This window comes from Ascaphus truei, chromosome 7, assembly GCF_040206685.1.
Source record: "Ascaphus truei isolate aAscTru1 chromosome 7, aAscTru1.hap1, whole genome shotgun sequence".
NCBI lineage: Eukaryota > Metazoa > Chordata > Amphibia > Anura > Ascaphidae > Ascaphus > Ascaphus truei.
In genome coordinates this window covers 108,556,142-108,584,085 of record NC_134489.1, presented here as the reverse complement: position 1 = coordinate 108,584,085, position 27,944 = coordinate 108,556,142, and the positions used below count along the sequence as shown (strand labels likewise).

The window sequence follows — 27,944 nt, the reverse complement described above, 5'->3', positions numbered from 1 at the left end:
CTGTGCTGTAGTTCCCCGTGCTGCGGGAGCAGGTTAGGACCGGTACCAGCTCTCTCTGTATTCTGTGCTGTAGTTCCCCGTGCTGCGGGAGCAGGTTAGGACCGGTACCAGCTCTCTCTGTATTCTGTGCTGTAGTTCCCTGTGCTGCGGGAGCAGGTTAGGACCGGTACCAGCTCTCTCTGTATTCTGTGCTGTAGTTCCCCGTGCTGCGGGAGCAGGTTAGGACCGGTACCAGCTCTCTCTGTATTCTGTGCTGTAGTTCCCCGTGCTGCGGGAGCAGGTTAGGACCGGTACCAGCTCTCTCTGTATTCTGTGCTGTAGTTCCCCGTGCTGCGGGAGCAGGTTAGGACCGGTACCAGCTCTCTCTGTATTCTGTGCTGTAGTTCCCCGTGCTGCGGGAGCAGGTTAGGACCGGTACCAGCTCTCTGTATTCTGTGCTGTAGTTCCCCGTGCTGCGGGAGCAGGTTAGGACCGGTACCAGCTCTCTCTGTATTCTGTGCTGTAGTTCCCCGTGCTGCAGGGAGCAGGTTAGGACCGGTACCAGCTCTCTCTGTATTCTGTGCTGTAGTTCCCCGTGCTGCGGGAGCAGGTTAGGACCGGTACCAGCTCTCTCTGTATTCTGTGCTGTAGTTCCCCGTGCTGCGGGAGCAGGTTAGGACCGGTACCAGCTCTCTCTGTATTCTGTGCTGTAGTTCCCCGTGCTGCGGGAGCAGGTTAGGACCGGTACCAGCTCTCTCTGTGTTCTGTGCTGTAGTTCCCCGTGCTGCGGGAGCAGGTTAGGACCGGTACCAGCTCTCTCTGTATTCTGTGCTGTAGTTCCCCGTGCTGCGGGAGCAGGTTAGGACCGGTACCAGCTATCTGTATTCTGTGCTGTAGTTCCCTGTGCTGCGGGAGCAGGTTAGGACCGGTACCAGCTCTCTGTATTCTGTGCTGTAGTTCCCTGTGCTGCGGGTGCAGGTTAGGTCCCGGTACCAGCTCTCTCTGTATTCTGTGCTGTAGTTCCCTGTGCTGCGGGAGCAGGTTAGGTCCGGTACCAGCTCTCTCTGTATTCTGTGCTGTAGTTCCCCGTGCTGCGGGAGCAGGTTAGGACCGGTACCAGCTCTCTTTGTATTCTGTGCTGTAGTTCCCTGTGCTGCGGGAGCAGGTTAGGACCGGTACCAGCTCTCTCTGTATTCTGTGCTGTAGTTCCCCGTGCTGCGGGAGCAGGTTAGGACCCAGTACCAGCTCTCTCTGTATTCTGTGCTGTAGTTCCCCGTGCTGCGGGAGCAGGTTAGGACCGGTACCAGCTCTCTGTATTCTGTGCTGTAGTTCCCTGTGCTGCGGGAGCAGGTTAGGACCGGTACCAGCTCTCTGTATTCTGTGCTGTAGTTCCCTGTGCTGCGGGAGCAGGTTAGGACCGGTACCAGCTCTCTCTGTATTCTGTGCTGTAGTTCCCCGTGCTGCGGGAGCAGGTTAGGACCGGTACCAGCTCTCTCTGTATTCTGTGCTGTAGTTCCCCGTGCTGCGGGAGCAGGTTAGGACCGGTACCAGCTCTCTCTGTATTCTGTGCTGTAGTTCCCCGTGCTGCGGGAGCAGGTTAGGACCGGTACCAGCTCTCTCTGTATTCTGTGCTGTAGTTCCCTGTGCTGCGGGAGCAGGTTAGGACCCAGTACCAGCTCTCTCTGTGTTCTGTGTTGCAGGAAATCCTGGCACCTTTTCCCCCCTGAAGACACTGCTCACCTGTACCCCAGCCGGATACCCTATGAAGAATCGAGTATCTTCAGCAAAGTTAACATCATGAATCCCGACTTGGGGTGCTACCCTTTGTTTTCCCGCGCCCGTCCTCACGTGGTCACCTTACTCCCAGGACAGGTAATGATGCAGGGATATATAAAAATGGGGGCAAGTTGGGACCAAAACTTTGTTATATTTGTTCACCTTTGTAGCGGCAAAAACAAACCACTCAAACTTCCTAAAGCCTCATCCGTCCCATGGAAATAATGCCGATATTCTTATGTTCTTCCCTAAATGAGCCGTGACGCAGCTGCCCCGTTACTGCTCAGGGGCTCGCCATCGCACGCAGCACACAGAGCTGATAGAAGTAGTTGATCACTGGGGTTTTCTATAGATAAATTTATCCTAGATACTTTATCCTATATCTATACTTACTTATTGATCCAGAGGAAGACAAACATAAAAACCCAGAGTCATATCATCCAATGATATCTCATAAGGGGAAAATAAATTCCTTCCTGACTCCCAAGAATTGGCAATCGGATTACTCCCTTGATTAACATCCTTCACATGTATACTTATTTGGTACTAGCTGATATACCCGGTGTTGCCCGGGATTTAGGAGGGAGGCGGTGGGTGGGGGGTTGGGATGGAGGCGGTGGAGTGGGTGGGAGGCGATGGGTGAGAGGGAGGGAGGCGGTAGGAGGGAAGGAGGCGGTGGGTGGGAGGTTAGGAGGCGGTGGGTTTGGGTCGGAGGGACGGCGGTGGGTGGGTGTGGGAGGCGGTGGGTGGGTGTGGGAGGTGGTGAGTGGGTGGGTGTTGGAGGCGGTTGATAGTGGGTGGGTTTGGGAGGCGGTGGGTGGCTGAGACAGTGACTTTGAGGCAGTGACTTGGGTGGGTCGGGTTGAGGCAGTGACTTGGGTGGGTCGGGTTGAGGCAGTGACTGAGTGGGTTGGGTTGAGGCAGTGACTGGGTGGGTCGGGTTGAGGCAGTGACTGGGTGGGTCGGGTTGAAGTAGTGACTGGGTGGGTGGGTGAGGCAGTGACTGGGTGGGTGGATGGATGAGGCAGTGACTGGGTGGGTGAGGCAGTGACTTGAGGCAGTGACTGGGTGGGTGAAGCAGTGACTGGGTGTGTGGTTGACTTAGTGACTGGGTGGGTGAGGCAGTGACTGGGTGGGTGGTTGACTTAGTGACTGGGTGGGTGAGGCAGTGACTGGGTGGGTGGTTGACTTAGTGACTGGGTGGGTGAGGCAGTGACTGGGTGGGTAGATGAGACGGGGGGGTAGTTTTGCTGATGCGGCGGCTTGGGATCTTGCGGAGCGGCGGGGCAGGTGCTGGCGGCGCGTGTGGAGGGGAGAAGAGCCGGGTTTGGGTGAGGCGGGGAAGGGGTTGGTTTGGGTGAGGCGGCGGCTGTGGTTCTTACGGAGCGGAGTGGCGCTGGTGCTGGCGGCGCGCGTGGAGGGGAGAAGAGCCGGGTTTGGGTGAGGCGGCGGTGCGGCTGCAGGTGAGGCAGCTTTGGCTGAGGCAGGTCAGGACAGTATGGCTGCACGGCGTGTGGCTCTCACGCGGTGTGAGGAGGCTGTGAGGGTGAGGGCGTGCGTAGCCGTGTTGCTGACGTCACCCCACCCTGCAGGCCAATCACAGCGTGTGCACAAACCCACACACAACCAAACTTTTAATTTTATATAGATATCCCTGTATACCTTTCATTTCTAAAAAGATGTCCAACTTTTTTTGAACAAATCTATTGTATCTGCATCACAGTCTCCATGGGTAATGAATCCCACACTGTAACTGCCCTTACTGTAAAGTATTGTGTACATAACTTGTTGATTCACCGCTCACCTGAACATCTAATCCAATGCTCAGATATTTCTATATTCCCTGCCGGTGCAGAGGAGGATAGTGTAGACAAGCGACAAACATATAAAAGTGGGTAAAGAGACCCACTCAAAAGATCCTCATTGATTGCACACTAGGCTAGGGATAATATATAAGGTATCAATACCTATCTACAGTGATGGTTCAGTCAACCTTTACAGGGAAGCAATTGCTCACTGCATTGAGTGAGGACAATTGCCACTAAAATGCCATAGCCAAAATAACAAAATTTTATTAAATATCAACAAGACTCACAACATAAACGGCGCATGCTCTAGACTAACTAAAACCAATTAAAATATGGATCCGGGAAACAGTCACAGCTGAAGCGGTCAGAATAAATCACCATCTATTTACCATATAGGTATATATAAATTGCCACTGTTCATTGGCTATGAATGAAATGAATAACTATGCAACCATAGTGTGTAGGTGTGCATGGGATAAATGCACAATGTGGCGGCGCAGGTAGAAAACTATAGATAAACGCCACCGTGTCTTAGTATCTCCAATAGTACTCACAGCTGTTTTAACACAATTTTGGGTTGCACATTGACTGATCGCTTATGCTGCGGGGCGGCTCTACTCGTTAGGCTTAAAAGTTTCGCCCTATGTGATCAATACTAATGGATTATATCCACTTGTAAGGTAGAGTGTGTAGGTGTGTGTGGAGCAAGTGAATATTGTTAGTGGCGCTGATAGACGATACAACTGCATACCGCAGTGATACACATAGTATTCGCAGGGTCTCCAGCACCAGTGTATGCTACACCCCTCTAGCCGCTAGTATAGCGAGGCAGTTGCACTTGTAAATCCACACAATATCACAATACTGCACCGACACACTTTATTCGAGCAAATACCCAGTATGTACCTGGCAGATACCTGGAATGCGCCGCTCCTCACCTCTGACAAGCCCCGTTGCGTTTGCCTTCCCAGCCTGGGTTCATGCCTGGCTGATGGGCGGCTGATCTGTTAAATGATAATGATTAGGATTTAATAGGCTGCAATGCTTCGCGTGTCTACCAGATGGCATAAATTCATGAATTGGAATGCAGTATATATATATATATATACTGTGCAGTATTGCAGCCAGCGGGAATAAAATGCTTCAATCCCTGCCTGGAAAATAACCCAATGCACTCGGGCAGAAAACAGTCACAAACCTCAATACACCCGGGTATACCTGAATTCGTGGGACTAGCCGAGCTCGAATAAAGTGTGTCGCCAGTGTATGTAGTTGTAAACCCCCACACACTTCAATATAACCAGATCACATTCACAATGAAATCAATCGAGCCTGTATAATTTAACCCCGCTGCAGCCCGATACACGGACTGGTCTCACCGGATTCCTGCCTCCTTCACGACGTCAGCGTGATGACGTCATGCCGACGTACGTTTCACGCGAAGGGGGACCTGCGCTTTCTCAAGGATGGGAGGTGTAAAGTACCCTTTCCTTTGTTGCTGGTGAAATCTCCTTTCCTCCAACCTTAAGGGATGACCCGAGTCCTTTGTACTGCCCGTGGGATGAATAGTTCATTTGAAAGCTCCCTGAACTGTCCCCAAATATATTTGTATATAGTTATCATATCCCCTCTTAGGCGCCTCTTTTCTAATGTAAATCAATATAATTTAGCTAGCCTCTCCTCATAAGTTAGAATGTCCATCCCCTTTATTAATTTGGTGGCTCTTCTCTGCACTCTTTCTAGTTCCATAATGTCTTTTCTAAGGAGTGGTGCCCAAAACTGTCCTCCATATTCAAGGTGTGGTCTTACTAATGCTTTGTAAAGGGGAATAATTTTGTTTACTTCCCTTCCACCCATTGCCCGTTTGATGCAAGATAAGATCTTGTTTGCCTTTGCAGCTACTTCTTGACATTGGGCACTATTGCTAAGCCTGCTGTCTACAAGCACTCCTAAATCCTTCTCCATCAAGGATTCCCCCAATTTATCCCCATTTAATGTGTAAGTTGCCAGTTTATTCTGGCATCCCCGAATGCACATTTACATTTATCTGTATTAAACCTCATTTGCCATTTACCTGCCCACGTTTCCAGTCTCTCCAAGTCCTTCTGGAGAGAAATGACATCCTGCTCTGATTCTATTACCTTACACAATTTAGTGTCGTCAGCAAAGATGGAGACTTTGCTCTCGATGCCAACCTCAAGGTCATTAATAAACAAGTTAAAAGTTCTCACTTAACTACTCTCTGCTCATGATCTACGTCTCTCCACCTCACTCATTACTACCTCTCCAACCTCCCTTCTCTCGTGCTGCACCCCAACTCTGACATTCTGTACCATGCAGGATACATACAGATGTGACAGCCGCACTGTTCCCTGTGGCGCATTGCAGCAAGACGCACACAATGCGCCAGCGATTGCAGCCACCATGGTAAATGCATTAGCCTGTGCTAAAAATGTGTAATAGCGTCTGCGTCATCTGTACAGTACATCCACATTCCTGTTGTCCGTTTGTCTGAACGTGCATGCTCTCTCTGTCAGACAATATTATTCTCCCCCCCCCCCCCCCCCCCACATTGTACTGAGCTGTGGAATTTGTTGGCGCCATTCAAATAAAAGATAATAATAAATAATAATCTTGCCTGTGTCTCTGGTGGCCATTCCGTATATAGGCAGGATAGCCCTAACGCCAGCCTGCGGTGTGTGATATAAATCGGTGATACCTTGTGCCTGCAGCCTGATATTACTAAGTATTCCAAAGGCCAAAGTGTGCAGCGCACAGCAAAAGATGATAAGAGCAGGTCTTGCAGTAAAATTCCTTTATTGGTAAGTCATCTGGATGTGGGACAGCAGCAAACTTCAACGCGTTTCGTTCTGGGGAACTTTTTCTAAGTATCGCAGTTCTGGGAATAAGTACTCGTGTTAATTACTCATTTGCATGCTCCGCGTTACACAATATACCTGCAGTAATAAGTCCCTTCACACTGCTTTCCCTCTGGCAATAGGGATTTAGGGAATAGGACGATAAATACAATTGGTGTTAAACACCAATAACGCCATTTTGTTTCATTGATGGTCACTTGGTGATTAAAGCCGGTGGCGTGTTGCATGGCCACCCAACATGGAAACAGTGTAACCAACTCGGCTGCACTTTGTTATAAACGTATGGCCACTGCCACCTCGTGGGCATGCAGTATACATGCAGTATACATGCCGTATACATGCCGTATACAGTGTGAGAACTACACAGTATATTCATTTTTTCCTGTCTTTTTTTATCCCAGGACACACGTTTTTCATTTTTTTCCCCCTGTTAAAATATTTTATTTTAGATAAATACTGTATTGTAATATTTTGTGTCAGCAAAACTGTTTTCTTGTTTCCTTTCTTTGTTATTTCCTTCATTCTTTGCAGTGCAGTGAACACATGGTAACATCGGAAAAAAGGGAAAAGGAACCCGCCCCCAGTCTCTGCTCGCCATGTTTACACGCTCCCAAGTCTCCGCTCGCCATGTTTACACGCCCCCAGTCTCCGCTCGCCATGTTTACACGCCCCCAAGTCTCCGCTCGCTATGTTTACACGCCCCCAAGTCTCCGCTCGCCATGTTTACACGCCCCCAAGTCTCCGCTCGCCATGTTTACACGCTCCCAAGTCTCCGCTCGCCATGTTTACACGCCCCCAGTCTCCGCTCGCCATGTTTACACGCTCCCAAGTCTCCGCTCGCCATGTTTACACGCCCCCAAGTCTCCGCTCGCCATGTTTACACGCCCCCAAGTCTCCGCTCGCCATGTTTACACGCCCCCCAGTCTCCGCTCGCCATGTTTACACGCCCCCAAGTCTCCGCTCGCCATGTTTAAACGGCCCCAAGTTTCCGCTCGCCATGTTTACACGCCCCCAAGTCTCCGCTCGCCATGTTTACACGCTCCCAAGTCTCCGCTCGCCATGTTTACACGCTCCCAAGTCTCCGCTCGCCATGTTTACACGCCCCCAAGTCTCCGCTCGCCATGTTTACCCGCCCCCAGTCTCCGCTCGCCATGTTTACACGCCCCCAAGTCTCCGCTCGACATGTTTACACGCCCCCAAGTCTCCGCTCGCCATGTTTACACGCCCCCAAGTCTCCGCTCGCCATGTTTACACGCCCCCAGTCTCCGCTCGCCATGTTTACACGCCCCCAAGTCTCCGCTCGCCATGTTTACACGCCCCCAAGTCTCCGCTCGCCATGTTTACACGCCCCCAAGTCTCCGCTCGCCATGTTTACACGCCCCCAAGTCTCCGCTCGCCATGTTTACACGCCCCCAAGTCTCCGCTCGCCATGTTTACACGCCCCCCAGTCTCCGCTCGCCATGTTTACACGCCCCCAAGTCTCCGCTCGCCATGTTTACACACCCCCAAGTCTCCGCTCGCCATGTTTACACGCCCCCAAGCCTCCGCTCGCCATGTTTACACGCCCCCAGTCTCCGCTCGCCATGTTTACACGCCCCCAAGTCTCCGCTCGCCATGTTTACACGCCCCCAAGTCTCCGCTCGCCATGTTTACACGCCCCCAAGTCTCCGCTCGCCATGTTTACACGCCCCCAAGTCTCCGCTCGCCATGTTTACACGCTCCCAAGTCTCCGCTCGCCATGTTTACACGCCCCCCAGTCTCCGCTCGCCATGTTTACACGCCCCCAAGTCTCCGCTCGCCATGTTTACAAGCCCCCAAGTCTCCGCTCGCCATGTTTACACGCCCCCAAGCCTCCGCTCGCCCTGTTTACACGCCCCCAAGTCTCCGCTCGCCATGTTTACACGCCCCCAAGTCTCCGCTCGCCATGTTTACACGCCCCCAAGTCTCCGCTCGCCATGTTTACACGCCCCCAAGTCTCCGCTCGCCATGTTTACACGCCCCCCAAGTCTCCGCTCGCCATGTTTACACGCCCCCAAGTCTCGGCTCGCCATGTTTACACGCCCCCAATTCTCCGCTCGCCATGTTTACACGCCCCCAAGCCTCCGCTCGCCCTGTTTACACGCCCCCAAGTCTCCGCTCGCCATGTTTACACGCCCCCAAGTCTCCGCTCGCCATGTTTACACGCCCCCAAGTCTCCGCTCGCCATGTTTACACGCCCCCCAGTCTCCGCTCGCCATGTTTACACGCCCCCCAGTCTCCGCTCGCCATGTTTACACGCCCCCAAGTCTCCGCTCGCCATGTTTACACGCTCCCAAGTCTCCGCTCGCCATGTTTACACGCCCCCAAGTCTCGGCTCGCCATGTTTACACGCCCCCAAGTCTCCACTCGCCATGTTTACACGCCCCCAAGTCTCCGCTCGCCATGTTTACACGCTCCCAAGTCTCCGCTCGCCATGTTTACACGCCCCCAAGTCTCCGCTCGCCATGTTTACACGCCCCCTAGTCTCCGCTCGCCATGTTTACACGCCCCCAAGTCTCCGCTCGCCATGTTTACACACTCTCAAGTCTCCGCTCGCCATGTTTACACGCTCCCAAGTCTCCGCTCGCCATGTTTACACGCCCCCCCAGTTTCCGCTCGCCATGTTTACACGCCAGCGTTACAACAATGATTTCAAATTGGATTTGAATAAAAAAGGCGTTAGTCACACAGATGTAACTCCCCTAAACATCCCACTACGCGTTTGTCCAAGGAGCGATTCGCCCCTTTAAGCACTGACCGAATTTCCGCGAGTCCGTCTCAAACACGGCGATTCGACTTTTAATTTTTTTAATTTTATTTTAGCATCGGCAGTCCAATCCGGACAGTAATGTTAAAATCCAGCAGCGGATTGTAGGATCCACGGATTGGGTTGTTATAATCCAGCAGCGGATTGTAGGATCCACGGATTGGGTTGTTATAATCCAGCAGTGGATTGTAGGATCCACGGATTGGGTTGTTAAAATCCACCAGCGGATTGTAGCCAATGGCGGTTTTGGATTAATCCCCACGGATGGAAACTGGAACGACCTGCCGGTGGATTTTATTCTGCGGAATGGATTTTGAATGGAAAGCGCAGGGAAATTCCGTGACACGCATTTTCACAGTTTTCGCCCCTCTCTATATACGAGGACCTGCTTTGTAATTCAGACCAGGCGCTGATATTGTGGCTGCGTCCTTTCCTGTGTGTAATGTCAGGGCTGCCCTGAGCCCTAACAAAAGTAGTGCACACTATACGTTGTGAGTCCTAATGTCATATCTGGAATTAGGCTGTCAGTCCTGAGATGTTACACATCTGAGTTCTTTCACTTACTTCTCACTCCTAATATGTTGCTAATGGGTCAGTCCCCTCTCAGGAGGTGTATGGGGTTAAATACTTCAGATATTAGACGTGCAGCTGTAAGAGTGTGCCACTGCAAGGCAGATACAGTATCCGCAAGTATTTGATCAGATCAAGGTAAAGTGAATTCCTGCCCTCTGCCTCCCACGTAGCTGCCGAATAAGCCGGGGGAATGCTGCAGGGAGCAGGGCCCTGGCACAGAGTCAGGATGCCGTTCCATTCTTTTAAATAGCCAAATAATCCTATCAAGCACTGGGAAGTTGGCTAAATTGGGGGGAACCGCTGAGAGACTAATCGTATCTATCTGCCATTAAACACAATGAAATGTAAAAACCAGATCTGCTATTAATTCTGCGGGGGACTTTCTTTCACTGCTGCTTAGAATTATCCGAGTGAAACCGGCTGTTTAAAGCATCGGAGAGTGGATTTTTCTTTTCAATTTTGATTGTAACCCTTTCATTCAGCGCTTTGCGGAGCAGGTGCCGTGCCAGCCCCTCCAGCAGGGAGAGGGTTAATGCCGTTGTATTTTTATCTGCTCCCTAATTTCTAGATAATTGGCAGTTACTCTGTCTGGCAAAGTTTTTGCATAGAAAGAACAGTTTGTGCCTTCATTACATGTGAGGCTAAATCTCACGGCGCTGGGTCATTCGCCATTCTGCGTCCCTTCAACCTCTTCCGGTATTGCCATTGCAAAATGGATAGGGAGAGGGGGAGTGTAAATGGGGGGCGCTACGGGTGTTGGGGGGGATGACTGTGGATTGGGGAGGGAGTGGGGACTTTGTAGCTAAATCCTTTATCTGTGCAGCTACAACGTGCTGCAGATACGCAGTGTGGCTCCTCTCCCCTTCCCTGGCATATTGCAGCAGAATGATTATTGGTGCCCAAGGACATTTAAATGTGCGCTGCTTGTGCTGTCACACTGCAGCCATTGAATATAGCACAAGGATTTCCTTAAACAACACAGAGCCAGACTTGCTAAGGAGTGCTATTCTATAAGACGCCTTCCTGTGACAGGAGACATCTTATGGATGTGCTGATAAGTATCTACCGGCAGTGGCAGGGGCGAAGGTGCAGTAGCACCGCTTAGGAAATATGGCCCCTGCTATTGAATATTGCCCACACAGCTAATTAAAATCAGTTGAATAATAATGAGTGTCATCTATCAAACCAATGCTGAGTCATTAATACACATCACTACCTTTGTTTTCTATTAATTATCATATGTATTTATATCAGACACAAAAAAACAGGATTTGCTAGCTAAAATCCTTGATGGAATTTTAAAAACCTGTTTACAAATGATGTCCGCCTTAGTGAGCGTCTACGGGGAATCGCCTTAGTGAGCGTCTACGGGGAATCGCCTTAGTGAGCGTCTACGGGGAATCGCCTTAGTGAGCGTCTACGGGGAATCGCCTTAGTGAGCGTCTACGGGGAATCGCCTTAGTGAGCGTCTACGGGGAATCGCCTTAGTGAGCGTCTACGGGGAACGTGTTTCAAGCTTTACAAAGAAGCATTTTAATATACAAAGTATTCTTTGGTTTGCTGCTTAACATCCGTCTGTTGAAGGGCTTTGTGTCTGTTTCTACCCAGCCTGATAACATAATAATGCTGTTTTAGACATTTCTGTTTAATTATTCTTCCATCTTTTGTGTCATGTCTGCGTTCGAAACCCAATCTGCCCAAGAGGATTCCTATGTAAGAAAGTGTTATTAAATGTTATTGAAACCGTTAACATATTAATTTCTCTTCCGAAAAAAATGCACAGCGGTTAATTCCAGCGCCTCAAAAGATGGCTGCCCTTTACATGCCTTTCACATGCCCTTCATCACTCCCTAAAAAGCTGCGGTTTGTCATTATCGTCACACAGTCCCAGTTGTGTTCAGTCCTCCTGAACGTGAAGGCGTTAAGCAAGGAGTCTTGTAGTATCCTTCCTTCTCGCTGTGACGTCTTTCCTCCTCCTCTGCAGGTTCTTTTCGTCCCCCGTCACTGGTGGCATTACGTGGAATCAGTTGATGACGTCACCGTTAGTGTCAACTCCTGGATTGAGCTGGTAATTACGTTGTGTGGCCGTAAGCCACGGATTTCCGTCCCTCCCTGTCCTGTGATGTTGCGTCGGTTTCACGGCCAGCTCTGCAGACAGAAGTGGTAATTCACATGGACCCAAAATTGCACTTTTTGAGTACTCTCTTGGGGCAGGTGTATCAAATATGAAAATACTGATATCTTCATCTTGCTTTGCCCCCAATACCCTCAGCGATGCCAGTAGGAGGAGTTAGGGAAGAGATACAGGCACATATATTGGGATGTATAAAATTCGGCTTCAGATTACACCATTGTGTCCCCCTTTTCTAGCCTCAATCTGCCAAACCGGCCAGATCGGCATTAACGCCCCTGTCTCCTTTTTGTGTTGTGTGACAACGAGAGAGGCATCGGGACTTTAGGTCATGCCTGCACTGTTACAGGCCCCTGTAATATCAGAGCATGTCCTCTTCACATTGAACCAATCCGTCTTCTGTTTATATTCACACGTGCCCTCATTGTGCTGATCACCGTTGTACTATTTTATCCGATCATGTGATTGTTAATAGAAGTCGAACAAGTCCCATGTTCCGAGTCCCGGATACGATGCGATAGAATGTGATCGATAATCCAGGCTAAGTCGCTCTTCCTTTGCAAAGCCTTGCTGGGTCCTCTGGCATGCAAGGAGTTAATAGTCACTAGCCTTTCCATTCAATATCCGACCAACATCAAGGTGTCCAAAATCCATTTAAAGCTCCATGGTTCTCCCCCCCTCTCCCCAGAGGCTTCTCCCATATCCCCCAAATGCTCCATTCCCTGCACCGCTGCAGTAACACAGTATATGTGTGGAGGAACCGCATTACACGACTTCCCAGAGGAATTCATACATTAACGCTCTTTAAGCTGCACAGAAATCATTTGGTTACAGATTCATTCTCTTCTAATATAATGAAATTCAAATTCCAACCCAATAAGTGATTCATCATTCAGGATATATTTTACTTCTGATTTTGTGCACTGCTCATAATCCCCTTTATTAAAAATTTAGCATTCGTTGATGGTGCCAATTTTAACTCCAGTCTTCCCAGTAATGGCTTTGTGGCTAATGAGTTGCGTGTAGCCTACGGAGAGAGTGCATAGTAATGGATTTTGGACAAGCGACTGTTGATTGTAGCATATTGAATGTATGAATTACTTACAACTTACATTATCTTGGTCGGGGGGGGCAATTCATTTGCACAAAATAAAGCACCACACAATCGTTAAAATGTTCGCTAGAAATATATTTCAGATATTAATTCCTATTAATTTGGAAATATCATCTCCTACCGCCATTTATCACCAGTCTCTTTCTATAGTGTATATTAATTAATTGTCTGGGGCCAAAAAGGAAGGCATTGACGCCTAATTTATTTTCTTTAAAATGTCATGCTGAAATGAGTTGGTTATAGACGGCACATTGGAGGTCTTATAATAATAATAGCAGCATGTTCTTGTATAGCGCTGCTAGTTTTACGCAGTGCTTTACAGAGACATTTTGCAGACACAGTCCCTGCCCCGTGGAGCTTACAATCTATGTTTTTGGTGCCTGAGACACAGGGAGATAAAGTGACTTGCCCAAGGTCGCAAGGAGCCGACACCGGGAATGGAACCAGGCTCCCCCTGGTCAGTGCCAGTCAGTGTCTTTACTCACTGAGCCGCTCCTTCTCTCTCTGTAATGTGTAGTAAGTCCATAAAAAGGAGCAGCTTAGCGCGTAAAGAGACTGGCTCTAAACATCGATACTGAGCGTGAAGCAGGAAATCTGGTTCAATTCCTGGTGTCGGCTCCTTGTGACCTTGGGCAAGTCGCTATCTCACTGTGCCTCAGGCACCAAAAACATAGATTGTAAGCTCCACGGGGCAGGGGCCGTGTGTGTAACATTCCTGTGCGCTATACAGTAATTATGCAGCACTTAGAGTCCCATTGGGAGAAAAGCACTATATGAAATAAAGTGTGTGTGTGTGTGTGTGTCTTTCCTTTCTCCTCTTTGTTCACGTGTGGACTCCTCCTTCATGTTCTGCAGTAGAATAGACTTTTCTGATCCGTGGACATGTTTAAAGAGAATAATGAAAACCCTTTAATTAGTTTCCATTTATTAGCCCCAGACAAGCTGAGCATGACCCGCTGTCTTAATCCACTGCCAATAAAGAGGGGATTACTTGGGGTGACCTTTCTCCACCCTTGTGTTTGCATCATTAAATACAACACGGAAATTGCTTTCTTTCCATGTGTAACTTCTTAACACCCAGCAGGGCCGCAGTGTACCTGTATATCGCAGTGCTTCTTCGCAGGCTCCTCTGGTGGGGAAGGATGTGCAACTCCAGTCCTCAAGCGCCATCAACAGGTCAAGTTTTCAGGATATGCCTGCTTCAGTACAGGTGGCTCAATCAGTCCCGGCTTCAGCACAGATGGCTCAGTCAGTGTGCTGAAGCAGGAATATCCTGAAAACCTGACCTGTTGGTGGCCCTTAAGGACTGGAGTTGCCCGCCCCTGGGTTAAAGCCTCCCTTATTTCTCTCGGGCAGCAGGTGTGACTGCGCCAAACCAAACAGGAGTCGCCATTCCTAAAGCAGAGGAGAGTGAACGCCATGGCGGCTTTCTGGATCATTTTCAGAGGAATGAGGCATGTCCAGAATTAAAGCGCGTTATTCCCCACGCCCCCTATGGGAAGAGCGCGCGGGGGGAGAGGAATTCCTTAAAGGTAAAAGCGATGTTGCGCAATTAATCCCGTTGCTATTTGAGGGCAGTTGGGCCGCAATGCGCTACTGGCTCCTCTGGCGGAGAAGGGGTTAAACAAACCCTCCCAGCAGGGAAAGGGTTAACTTTCCAACGCAGAATACAGAAGACTCTTTTAGTCCCCTGAGAGGCTCCGGGGGGGGCGGTCCGTAGTTAAATAAAAAAAGCTTTGTTGGGACTAACCGCTCAGTGTCCGCAATGCAGAAAATGTAACGGGTTTATCGCTACATCGTGACACTGGAGGGAGTCGTGGCGCAAATAAATGCGTGGGGGGAAATTGCCGCTTTGAGGGTCGTAAAAATATGACCCCAATTTAGAGTTGGCCAAAAACTCGTCAGTCAGAGTGGAGGCGTCGGTCCCGGATTTATTTATACAAGCTGAACATGTTAAGTAGCGCCATCTTGTTTTAGCATCCATATTATCGCTGGATTAACGGATTTCTTAATTTAAGAACCCTACTTAATTAGGTGCCTAAAGGGATCGTGCTAATCCGTCTACACTATGAGAATTCAGCTTTTGTAACGTACATGTTCTGGGCTGTAAGTGCTGCTCTGTTGATGCACAGAAGCTCCCGGCAAAGTGTCATATTCCTCAGAATAGACCAAAACCCCGGAGAAGGAGGGAGAGAATTTATCATCCTTAATTATTCACATTTTCCTCTATTAAATGTGAGCTGTCCTGTTCGCTTTGCGAACTGACCTCTTGTTCCCTCGGACATTGCGCTGAGCGCTGGCCTCTTGTTCCCTCGGACATTGCGCTGAGCGCTGACCTCTTGTTCCCTCGGACATTGCGCTCAGCGCTGGCCTCTTGTTCCCTCGGTCATTGCACTGAGCGCTGACCTCTTGTTCCCTCGGACATTGCGCTGAGCGCTGCTCTCTTGTACCCTCGGACATTGCACTGGGCGCTGGCCTCTTGTTCCCCCGGACATTGCACTGAGCGCTGACCTCTTGTTCCCTTGGTCATTGCTCTGAGCGCTGACCTCTTGTTCCCTCGGACATTGCGCTGAGCGCTGGCCTTGTTCCCTCGGACATTGCGCTGAGCGCTGGCCTCTTGTTCCCTCGGACATTGCGCTGAGCGCTGGCCTTGTTCCTTCGGACATTGCGCTGAGCGCTGCTCTCTTGTTCCCTCGGACATTGCGCTGAGCGCTGACCTTGTTCCCTCGGACATTGCGCTGAGCACTGGGCTTGTTCCCTCTGACATTGCGCTGAGCGCTGGCCTTGTTCCCTCGGACATTGCGCTGATAGCTGGCCTCTTGTTCCCTCGGACATTGTGCTGAGCTCTGGCCTCTTGTTCCCTCGGAAATTGTATTGAGCGCTGACCTCTTGTTCCCTCGGACATTGCGCTGACCGCTGGCCTCTTGTTCCCTCAGACATTGCACTGAGCGCTGACCTCTTCCTCGGTCAGTGTGCAGACACAAGTCAGTGCCCCAAAACTCATGTTTTTAAGGACATGCTGTTTCAGTGACGTGTTCTGCTGACATGGTTATTACGCACAGACATCGTTATTACGCGCAGACGTCGTTATTACGCGCAGACGCCGTTATTACGCGCAGACGCCGTTATTACGCGCAGACGCCGTTATTACGCGCAGACGCCGTTATTACGCGCAGACGCCGTTATTACGCGCAGACGTCGTTATTACGCGCAGACGCCGTTATTACGCGCAGACATCCTTATTACGCGCAGACGTCCTTATTACGTGCAGACGTCGTTATTACGCGCAGACGTCGTTATTACGCGCAGACATCGTTATTACGCGCAGACATCGTTATTACGCGCAGACATTAGATGGTGAAAGATGTAAAAAGTAGACCTTATGCCAACGGTGCTAATTTATGACTTCATTATCTGCTAACGACTCTTCAGAGCCTAACTCTAAAATCGGGTCGTAATTCCAGAAATAGTGACGGAGCCGAGCGATTTTTTATTTGTCCAAACTCTGAATCGGGTCCTAAAATTTTAAATAAAAGACGTATGTCTTTTGTACAGAAATCCCTGTGCAACATTTGATTATTGATAACACCCAACTCCTCCCACTGACTCTCCCCAAGGTGCATGCTGGGGCAGAGACGCAGAATGTGATACATCTCATTATAATCTGTGCACCATGTAACTCCTCCCACTGACTCTCCCCAAGGTGCATGCTGGGGCAGAGACGCAGAATGTGATACATCTCATTATAATCTGTGCATCATGTAACTCCCCCCAACTCCTCCCACTGACTCTCCCCAAGGTGCATGCTGGGGCAGAGACGCAGAATGTGATACATCTCATTATAATCTGTACACCATGTAACTCCTCCCACTGACTCTCCCCAAGGTGCATGCTGGGGCAGAGACGCAGAATGTGATACATCTCATTATAATCTGTACACCATGTAACTCCTCCCACTGACTCTCCCCAAGGTGCATGCTGGGGCAGAGACGCAGAATGTGATACATCTCATTATAATCTGTGCATCATGTAACTCCCCCCAACTCCTCCCACTGACTCTCCCCAAGGTGCATGCTGGGGCAGAGACGCAGAATGTGATACATCTCATTATAATCTGTACACCATGTAACTCCTCCCACTGACTCTCCCCAAGGTGCATGCTGGGGCAGAGACGCAGAATGTGATACATCTCATTATAATCTGTGCATCATGTAACTCCCCCCAACTCCTCCCACTGACTCTCCCCAAGGTGCATGCTGGGACAGAGACGCAGAATGTGATACATCTCATTATAATCTGTGCACCATGTAACTCTCCCCCAACTCCCCCTACTGACTCTCCCCAAGGTGCAAGCTGGGGCAGAAACGCAGAATGTGATACATCTCATTATAATCTGTGCACCATGTAACTCCCCCCAACTCCTCCTACTGACTCTCCCCAAGGTGCACGCTGGGGCAGAGACGCAGAATGTGATACATCTCATTATAATCTGTGCACCATGTAACTCCCCCCAACTCCTCCTACTGACTCTCCCCAAGGTGCACGCTGGGGCAGAGACGCAGAATGTGATACATCTCATTATAATCTGTGCATCATGTAACTCTCCCCAACTCCTCCCACTGACTCTCCCCAAGGTGCACGCTGGGGCAGAGACGCAGAATGTGATACATCTCATTATAATCTGTGCACCATGTAACACTCCCCAACTCCTCCTACTGACTCTCCCCAAGGTGCAAGGTGGGACAGAGGCGCAGAATGTGATACATCTCATTATAATCTGTGCACCATATAACTCCCCCCAACTCCTCCTACTGACTCTCCCCAAGGTGCACGCTGGGGCAGAGACGCAGAATGTGATACATCTCATTATAATCTGTGCACCATGTAACTCCCCCCAACTCCTCCTACTGACTCTCCCCAAGGTGCACGCTGGGGCAGAGACGCAGAATGTGATACATCTCATTATAATCTGTGCATCATGTAACTCTCCCCAACTCCTCCCACTGACTCTCCCCAAGGTGCATGCTGGGGCAGAGACGCAGAATGTGATACATCTCATTATAATCTGTGCACCATGTAACTCTCCCCAACTCCTCCCACTGACTCTCCCCAAGGTGCATGCTGGGGCAGAGACGCAGAATGTGATACATCTCATTATAATCTGTGCACCATGTAACTCCTCCCAACTCCTCCTAATGACTCTCCCCAAGGTGCATGCTGGGACAGAGACGCAGAATGTGATACATCTCATTATAATCTGTGCCCCATGTAACTCCCCCCAACTCCTCCTACTGACTCTCCCCAAGGTGCAAGCTGGGGCAGAGACACAGAATGTGATACATCTCATTATAATCTGTGCCCCATGTAACTCCCCCCAACTCCTCCTACTGACTCCCCCCAAGGTGCAAGCTGGGGCGGAGACGCAGAATGTGATACATCTCATAATAATCTGTGCCCCATGTAACTCCCCCAACTCCTCCTACTGACTCCCCCCAAGGTGCAAGCTGGGGCGGAGACGCAGAATGTGATACATCTCATTATAATCTGTGCCCCATGTAACTCTCCCCCAACTCCCCCTACTGACTCTCCCCAAGGTGCAAGCTGGGGCAGAAACGCAGAATGTGATACATCTCATTATAATCTGTGCATCATGTAACTCCCCCAACTCCTACTGACTCTCCCCAAGGTGCAAGCTGGGGCAGAGACGCAGAATGTGATACATCTCATTATAATCTGTACACCATGTAACTCCTCCAACTCCTCCCACTGACTCTCCCCAAGGTGCATGCTGGGGCGGAGACGCAGAATGAGATACATCTCATTATAATCTGTGTACCATGTAACTCTCCCCAACTCCTCCTACTGACTCTCCCCAAGGTGCAAGCTGGGACAGAGAGACGCAGAATGTGATACATCTCATTATAATCTGTGCCCCATGTAACTCCCCCAACTCCTCCTACTGACTCTCCCCAAGGTGCAAGATGGGACAGATGGAGCACAATTGAAGCAAAATGCTTTGATACACACAGTACTGTATGTGCACTGCGAAAATGCCATGGATTTGCACCAAAATTGCCTTGATACATAGAACTCCAAGTATTCTTGCCCGATAGATGCAGACGTGGATATTTCTGCCCCCAGGTTGAGCCCGGAGGTTAGAAATTCGCAGATTAGATGGCTCAGTGAGTAGACACTGAGTGTGAAGTAGGGGAGCCTGGTTCAATTCCCGGTGTCGACTCCTTGTGACCTTGGGCAAGTCACTTTATCTCCTTGTGCCTCAGGCACCAAAAACATAGATTGTAAGCTCTACGGGGCAGGGAAAATTTTGCCTGCAAAATGTCTCTGTAAAGTGCTGCGTAAAACTAGCAGCGCTATACAAGAACATGCTATTATTATTATTATTATTAAAAAGAATTAGTAAAATGTTTTTTTTCCTCTCTGTTAATGTTAAGGATTCAGATCATGAATCTCGTGTGGAAGAGGCGATAACCAGGATACTTGTGTGTGCGTACAAATCTGCAGACAGTCCCAACAACACCCAGGACTGGCTGAACCCCACAGAGGTGAGGAGCGTCCACCTTATTTATATCTGTGATTAAAGGTGCTGCCTGTAACGATCAGGGTTGATCGGACTTCCGAGGATCGTTGAGATGCCGGACAGAACACAGAGGTTTAACAAGACAGCGTTTATGTAGCCGGAACGAACCGTGACATCGCAGATAACATACACGCACAATGATACAGTACCACACTCGCACAAGGATACAGTACCACACTCAGGGACAGCAGGCATCTCCTGGGGCGGCTCAGTGACATCGCAGATAACATACACGCACAAGGATACAGTACCACACACGCACAAGGATACAGTACCACACTCGCACAAGGATACAGTACCGCACTCAGGGACAGCAGGCATCTCCTGGGGCGGCTCAGTGACATCGCAGATAACATACACGCACAAGGATACAGTACCACACTCAGGGACAGCAGGGATCTCCTGGGGCGGCTCAGTGACATCGCAGATAACATACACGCACAAGGATACAGTACCACACTCAGGGACAGCAGGGATCTCCTGGGGTGGCTCAGTGACATCGCAGATAACATACACGCACAAGGATACAGTACCACACTCAGGGACAGCAGGGATCTCCTGGGGTGGCTCAGTGACATCGCAGATAACATACACGCACAAGGATACAGTACCACACTCAGGGACAGCAGGGATCTCCTGGGGCGGCTCAGTGACATCGCAGATAACATACACGCACAAGGATACAGTACCACACTCAGGGACAGCAGGGATCTCCTGGGGCGGCTCAGTGACATCGTAGATAACATACACGCACAAGGATACAGTACCACACTCAGGGACAGCAGGGATCTCCTGGGGTGGCTCAGTGACATCGCAGATAACATACACGCACAAGGATACAGTACCACACTCAGGGACAGCAGGGATCTCCTGGGGCGGCTCAGTGATATCGCAGATAACATACACGCACAAGGATACAGTCCCACACTCAGGGACAGCAGGGATCTCCTGGGGTGGCTCAGTGACATCGCAGATAACATACACGCACAAGGATACAGTACCACACTCAGGGACAGCAGGGATCTCCTGGGGTGGCTCAGTGACATCGCAGATAACATACACGCACAAGGATACAGTACCACACTCAGGGACAGCAGGGATCTCCTGGGGCGGCTCAGTGACATCGCAGATAACATACACGCACAAGGATACAGTACCACACTCAGGGACAGCAGGGATCTCCTGGGGCGGCTCAGTGACATCGCAGATAACATACACGCACAAGGATACAGTACCACACTCAGGGACAGCAGGGAGCTCCTGGGGCGGCTCAGTGACATCGCAGATAACATACACGCACAAGGATACAGTACCACACTCAGGGACAGCAGGGATCTCCTGGGGCGGCTCAGTGACATCGCAGATAACATACACGCACAAGGATACAGTACCACACTCAGGGACAGCAGGGATCTCCTGGGGCGGCTCAGTGACATCGCAGATAACATACACGCACAAGGATACAGTACCACACTCAGGGACAGCAGGGATCTCCTGGGGCGGCTCAGTGACATCGCAGATAACATACACGCACAAGGATACAGTCCCACACTCAGGGACAGCAGGGATCTCCTGGGGTGGCTCAGTGACATCGCAGATAACATACACGCACAAGGATTCAGTATCACACTCAGGGACAGCAGGGATCTCCTGGGGCGGCTCAGTGATATCGCAGATAACATACACGCACAAGGATACAGTACCACACTCAGGGACAGCAGGGATCTCCTGGGGCGGCTCAGTGACATCGCAGATAACATACACGCACAAGGATACAGTCCCACACTCAGGGACAGCAGGGATCTCCTGGGGCGGCTCAGTGATATCGCAGATAACATACACGCACAAGGATACAGTACCACACTCAGGGACAGCAGGGATCTCCTGGGGAGGCTCAGTGACATCGCAGATAACATACACGCACAAGGATACAGTACCACACTCAGGGACAGCAGGGATCTCCTGGGGCGGCTCAGTGACATCGCAGATAACATACACGCACAAGGATACAGTCCCACACTCAGGGACAGCAGGGATCTCCTGGGGCGGCTCAGTGACATCGCAGATAACATACACGCACAAGGATACAGTACCACACTCAGGGACAGCAGGGATCTCCTGGGGTGGCTCAGTGACATCGCAGATAACATACACGCACAAGGATACAGTACCACACTCAGGGACAGCAGGGATCTCCTGGGGCGGCTCAGTGATATCGCAGATAACATACACGCACAAGGATACAGTACCACACTCAGGGACAGCAGGGATCTCCTGGGGCGGCTCAGTGACATCGCAGATAACATACACGCACAAGGATACAGTCCCACACTCAGGGACAGCAGGGATCTCCTGGGGCGGCTCAGTGATATCGCAGATAACATACACGCACAAGGATACAGTACCACACTCAGGGACAGCAGGGATCTCCTGGGGAGGCTCAGTGACATCGCAGATAACATACACGCACAAGGATACAGTACCACACTCAGGGACAGCAGGGATCTCCTGGGGCGGCTCAGTGACATCGCAGATAACATACACGCACAAGGATACAGTCCCACACTCAGGGACAGCAGGGATCTCCTGGGGCGGCTCAGTGACATCGCAGATAACATACACGCACAAGGATACAGTACCACACTCAGGGACAGCAGGGATCTCCTGGGGAGGCTCAGTGACATTGCAGATAACATACACGCACAAGGATACAGTACCACACTCAGGGACAGCAGGGATCTCCTGGGGAGGCTCAGTGACATCGCAGATAACATACACGCACAAGGATTCAGTATCACACTCAGGGACAGCAGGGATCTCCTGGGGAGGCTCAGTGACATCGCAGATAACACACACGCACAAGGATACAGTACGACACTCAGGGACAGCAGGGATCTCCTGGGGAGGCTCAGTGACATCACAGATAACACACACGCACAAGGATACAGTACGACACTCAGGGACAGCAGGGATCTCCTGGGGAGGCTCATTGAGGAAAGGCACTCAGCAAACAATGACAATGAGTTTGAGTCAGGTTCAATTCCTGTGTCCGCTCCTTGTGACCTTGGGCAAGACACTTTATCCCCCTGTGCCCCAGGCAATTCAGACCTTGTACACTGCGGCCTTTGGGGGGGGGCACACTGGGGGAGACAGGGACACTGCAGCCTTCTGGTGGGGGGGGTCAAACTGCGAGCGAGGGGACAGTGGAGCGAGGGGTCATGGAGTGAGGACACTGGGGGTGAGGGGTCACTGGGGGCGAGGGGACAGTGGAAGGTGTCTTATGGAGTAGCAATTCTTAGAAACAACATCATGTGTACTTTTAAATCATTTTATTTTTAATTCTGTAGCCTTAATTTGAGAATAAGACTCTCCCCCTCTCATATTCAATCTGTTTGCCCCACCGAATAATAAAATAAACATATTTATGTGCACCCTATTGCTGCTAAAATGACAATTTTGCCGTAATACATAAGGGAACTATAAAGGCGTGAAACCCCAGCACAAACACCAGGTCACAGCATCCTCAAACATTCATTGCTAGGATAATGTTTTTAAATAGGTTAAAACTAAATGATTGATTGCATTCAAAATAAATCCAGCAAATCGAGATCACTTTTGGTTAATTCATTTTGCTTCTATCTGAGGCTCATTCCTTAATTAGAACGCACCCAGGGCGCTCTGAGTGTCGCAGATATGGAGGTCTGGAGAGGAATGCCAAGCCCGTCATTGTTATTTCACCTGGGAACACAATGCCAAAGGACGTCCTATTAGGTCAGCTTTTAATACTGAGCCACTGATTGAGCCACCTGTGCTGAAGCAGGGATATCCAGAAAACCTGACCTGTTGGGGGGGGGGGGGTCTTGAGAACTGGAATTGAGAACCCCTGCTGTAACCTATTCTGATCCCCTATTCGTATCTATACACTCCCTGTAAAGCGACAAACCCAGAGAGTTTCAGTATTGATTTTTGTTGCCTCATTCAGCTGAACTGCAATGTTTTAAACTCTGGGGACCCCCTGACTTCTCGGCATACTTACCCTTTCCGTTCTGGGGTCACTGAATCAAGAAACAGGGCAGTCCAGCGCCACGAGACCCTCCAATGCTGTAACAAAATGAATAGTATTGGGGGGGGACACACAGCTGGTAGGGGGTATTGGGGGGGAGAAACAGCTGGTAGGGGGTATTGGGGGTAGGAAACAGCTGGTAGGGGGTTTTGGGGGGTAGGAAACAGCTAGTAGCGAGTATTGGGGGGTAGGAAACAGCTGGTAGGGGGTATTGGGGGGTAGGAAACAGCTGGTAGGGGGTATTGGGGGGTAAGAAACATCTGGTAGGGGGTATTGGGTAGGAAACAGCTGGTAGGGGGTATTGGGGGGTAGGAAACGGCTGGTAGGGGATATCGGGGGTAGGAAACAGTTGGTAGGGGGTATTGGGGGTTAGTAAACAGCTGGTAGGGGGTATTGGGGGTTAGGAAACAGCTGGTAGGGGGTATTGGGGGGAGGAAACAGGTGGTGGGGGGTAGGAAACAGCTGGTAGGGGGTATTGGGGGTAGGAAACAGCGGGTAGGGGTTATTGGGGGGTAGGAAACAGCTGATAGGGGGTATTGGGGGGTAGGAAACAGCGGGTAGGGGTTATTGGGGGGTAGGAAACAGCTGGTAGGGGTATTGGTGCTAAAACACACAGCATAAAAACCGGCATCATTAACACGCTTCACTGTTTCTTATTTTTTTCCTTGAGAACGGGGGCTGAGTTATGAATATGAATGAAATGCTGTATGTTTTTTATTAGTAATGACAGATGCTTCCGATCGCCTTCCTGCGCTCCCGTTTGTCCGTCTCTTGGTTTCGCGGTGTCATGCTTTGCAGGGATGTAGGGAGGTACTGAGCTGGCAATTCCGTGTTCTGTATACTCTGCGTCTCATTCCTGCAAACCCACGTCCATCTCAGCAGCTTTTAAAAGTCCTTCAGATACTGGCAAGGTGCCGGCGCGGTATGGGGGAAAGATAAGCGATAATAAAGATGTGGCAGAACAGGGACGCAGACCCTGATCCTCGGGGGTGGTAAAATCATGGGGATGTATATGGCAAGTGAGATTATGGGGTGGTATATACATCATCAAATCAAAATTACAATAAAAGTGAGACAAAAAACTGCTCCAGGTTTACCAACAGAAAGGAACCCTACTGAACAGAGCGCGATTTGTTCGCATTGATGAATCTGGTGCTGTTCTTTTGCAGCCGGGAGACTGAGATGTTCCTCCCTTTGTTTTATTTTTTTAATTGACTGGGTATTTAAAAAGCCTGTGGGGGTGAATACAGTAATTAATACAGTACAAATATTTTAGGGGTGAAGCAGGGTGAAAAAAGGCTGCAATCTATGTGGGTCCCTAAGTTTTTCCAACGAAGGGAAAGTTCCCGGTTCTGTACCTCCTTTGGTGTCAGCGAGGTCTGGAGAGATAGCAGTGACATGCCGACCTTATTCCAGAACAAACTTTCCTTGTTTTCAGGGCGAGGTGACATCGCACGAAACCAACCTGCGCTATTTAAACAGCGCGGTGTCTGCCTACACGGAACAGCTGGGGGAGAACGAGGGCGAAACGCGCAGGCAGAAGCGGGCATTCACCACTAAGAAGAGACGGACAGACGGTGATACAGAGCCTGGGAGAAGCCCGTCCTCCGGGCACAAAGACCCTTTTGGGCAGCACCTTCTGCCGGTTTTGCCAAAACCCACGGGTTTGGGAAGAGGAGAAACGAGAGACAGGGCAGAGGAAGGACAGAGGGACAGGGCAGAGGAAGAACACTGCCCCCCGTACACTACTTGTAAAATACAGGCAGCACCCGGGGCACACACCGCACAGGCGGCACACACCGCACAGGCAGCACACGCAGCACACACCGCACAGGCGGCACACACCGCACAGGCAACCTTAAGGACGGCTTCCCTGAGAACCATATCAAGTGATGAGTTGCTGGATTGTTTAGTGAATCCTAAAGTTATCCGCATGGTGGCTCAACTGTTGCTGCAAAACGAGACAACGTGAAGCAGCGTGGCAGGTGTGAGCGGAAAGGGGTTCCATGCCCACCTTGTGAACACGGGTATGCGGCATTGTATAATGATGCAGAGTTTGAATTGTTCTGTGTGGCGTCCCCTACTTCTAACTCACCGTAATAAGTGACAGGGGAGCCCTCCTGTGCAATAAGGATTTAACCCCATCAGTGCCGGGGGATTAGCAATGCGCTGTGGGGCACTTGTTTGGTTATAGGCTGAATCCATTTGAAAATTGGCGAATGTCCGAGCTCCACCTCTGTCACCCTCTTTGTTGGAAAAGGTGCTGTATTATTTTTACCACGGAACACAGTTTGCAGGGTATGTGATTTAACAATAATATTATAAAACCAATTAATTTTATGCATTGTCTTTGCACATTTGGGTAACAAAACCGATGGAGGGTGATATAAGTGAGAAGAGCTGGTAACCTAATAACATTTTATCACACACACCCCATGATATATATATATATATATATATATATATATATACATATATATACATCAGACATTTCTTTCTGCCCTCTTTCACCCTGGTATATGCCCCCCGGCAGCAGAGCGGTACGTTTTGTTATTGCAATACCGTATATAAGAATTTTCCAAGAAAAACCACCATGTTTGGGACGCCTGCATAAACCTCATTAATAACCCATGTGGATTTTAGTAAGATTAATATAATTAAATCCCTGAGTATAACCCCCGTGCACCTCTTTACGCCAGGTTCTGGTATATCCCTGCTTCAGTTTGTAGCAGCACCATTCATGTGCTGAGGGTTTTAAATGATTCACTTGCTGCATTAAAATGAACAGAATTAATACTCACAACGCCCTAATTACCTTTCCAAATGAAGTTTGATGGGGCACTCTGCCACTTCAGTTTGGCTAATATGCTTGTGTGCTCCGTTTCTTGCCAGTGTCAGTCGTTCTGACTCAGACGTGAGTTTATGGGGACTGGCAGTCGTGCATATTGAACTATATTACCGGCAGTAATGTTTAAAGTGGCGTTTCGCGTTCAGGAATGGCTGCACATATCAGCAATGACAGCTCACTTCCAGCCCCCAAACGCTTCTTCCGCGTGCAAGGCACGGACCCTCACTCATTGGAGACCTTTAAAGATTCCAGTTACTGACCCGGCCATAATCTCACAGTGACCAAGCCAGGCAATATGAACTCAAATCCAGTCTGAGGGGGGCAAGTTTCATGCTGTGGCTCATTATTTCTCTATGGCGGCTACCAGCCACACACCGAGTCCGCGGAGTAACCAGCGCACACGTGTATGCACGTGTATCGGATATTCATGTAGAAACCAAGACATTTATTGGGGGGGGGGGGGGGGGAGTTTATGTATTAAATTCTCCTGGCTGAAAAAAGGAGGCGAAAACAGTACCCGTTCCATCATAGATTAAATCTTGCTACTTTCAATAGGGTTTTGGATGAATAATAATGTCCTATATTAAGACCATCTTCACTATATTATTTCACACAAACCAGTTCGTTGCTTTCAGTGCGATTTTGTTTTCCGTTGTTAAGTCTGGCGCGGTTACATAGTAGGAAAACAAGATGCCTATTGAGTTCGGCCTATGTTAAATGTAATCAGCGGAGATGCTCATCCTATATTTGTATTTACTGCATACTGAAACAGGGGCACGTTGGGTAATTGCGGGGCTTCTATACCTGCCGAAGGGGCAGAACGGGCAGTTTGGGGCTGAAATTTCCAGTTGACTTTAATTGGGAAATTTGTCAAAAATGGGAATAATAAATCCCTTCCTGACCCCAATATTGGTGATCAGATTTCTCCCTGGATCAATATCCATCCACTTGTTTGGTATATCCCTGTATACATGTCCTTACTAAAAAGATGTTTAACCTTTTATTGAAGGTATCTAATGTATCTGCCGTCCCAGCTCCATGCTCAGTATTAAATCCCGCACTGTATCTGCCGTCCCAGCTCCATCCTCAGTATTAAATCCCGCATTGTATCTGCCGTCCCAGATCCATCCTCAGTATTAAATCCCGCATTGTATCTGCCCTTACTGTAAAGAACCCTTGTCGTTGCTGCTGGAGAAATCTCCTTTCCTCCAATCTCAGGAGATGACCCGTGTCATTTGTACTGCCCTTGGGTGAAACGTTGAGCGTTCCTTGTATTGGCCTTGAATATATTTGTAAATGGTTATCGTATCGCCTCTTACACCCCTCTATCAATGTAAACAAGCCTAAATTAGCTAGCCTGCCTCTTAAGTCTCGCCCTCTATACCCTTTA

At 49.7% G+C, this 27,944-nt stretch overlaps 1 protein-coding gene across 1 annotated transcript; it reads left to right on the top strand.

Moving 5' to 3' along the window:
* The first annotated feature begins 1,680 nt into the window (after positions 1 to 1,680).
* On the top strand, positions 1,681 to 26,037 carry HSPBAP1 (HSPB1 associated protein 1). Its single transcript, XM_075609879.1, has 4 exons — positions 1,681 to 1,851; positions 11,785 to 11,868; positions 19,498 to 19,608; positions 25,145 to 26,037. The coding sequence occupies exons 1-4, from the start codon at positions 1,777 to 1,779 to the stop codon at positions 25,676 to 25,678; spliced, it is 804 nt and encodes a 267-aa protein (XP_075465994.1). The 5' UTR covers positions 1,681 to 1,776; the 3' UTR covers positions 25,679 to 26,037.
* Positions 26,038 to 27,944: the final 1,907 nt, after the last annotated feature.

What these genes read in the sequence shown, in the direction of transcription:
- HSPBAP1 (XM_075609879.1), top strand. Translation starts at nt 1,777, where the DNA reads ATGAATCCCGACTTGGGGTGCTACCCTTTGTTTTCCCGCGCCCGTCCT. An exon ending in TCAACTCCTGGATTGAGCTG is followed by an intron (nt 11,869 to 19,497) that starts GTAATTACGTTG and finishes GTTAATGTTAAG; the next exon opens with GATTCAGATCATGAATCTCG. An exon ending in ACTGGCTGAACCCCACAGAG is followed by an intron (nt 19,609 to 25,144) that starts GTGAGGAGCGTC and finishes CCTTGTTTTCAG; the next exon opens with GGCGAGGTGACATCGCACGA.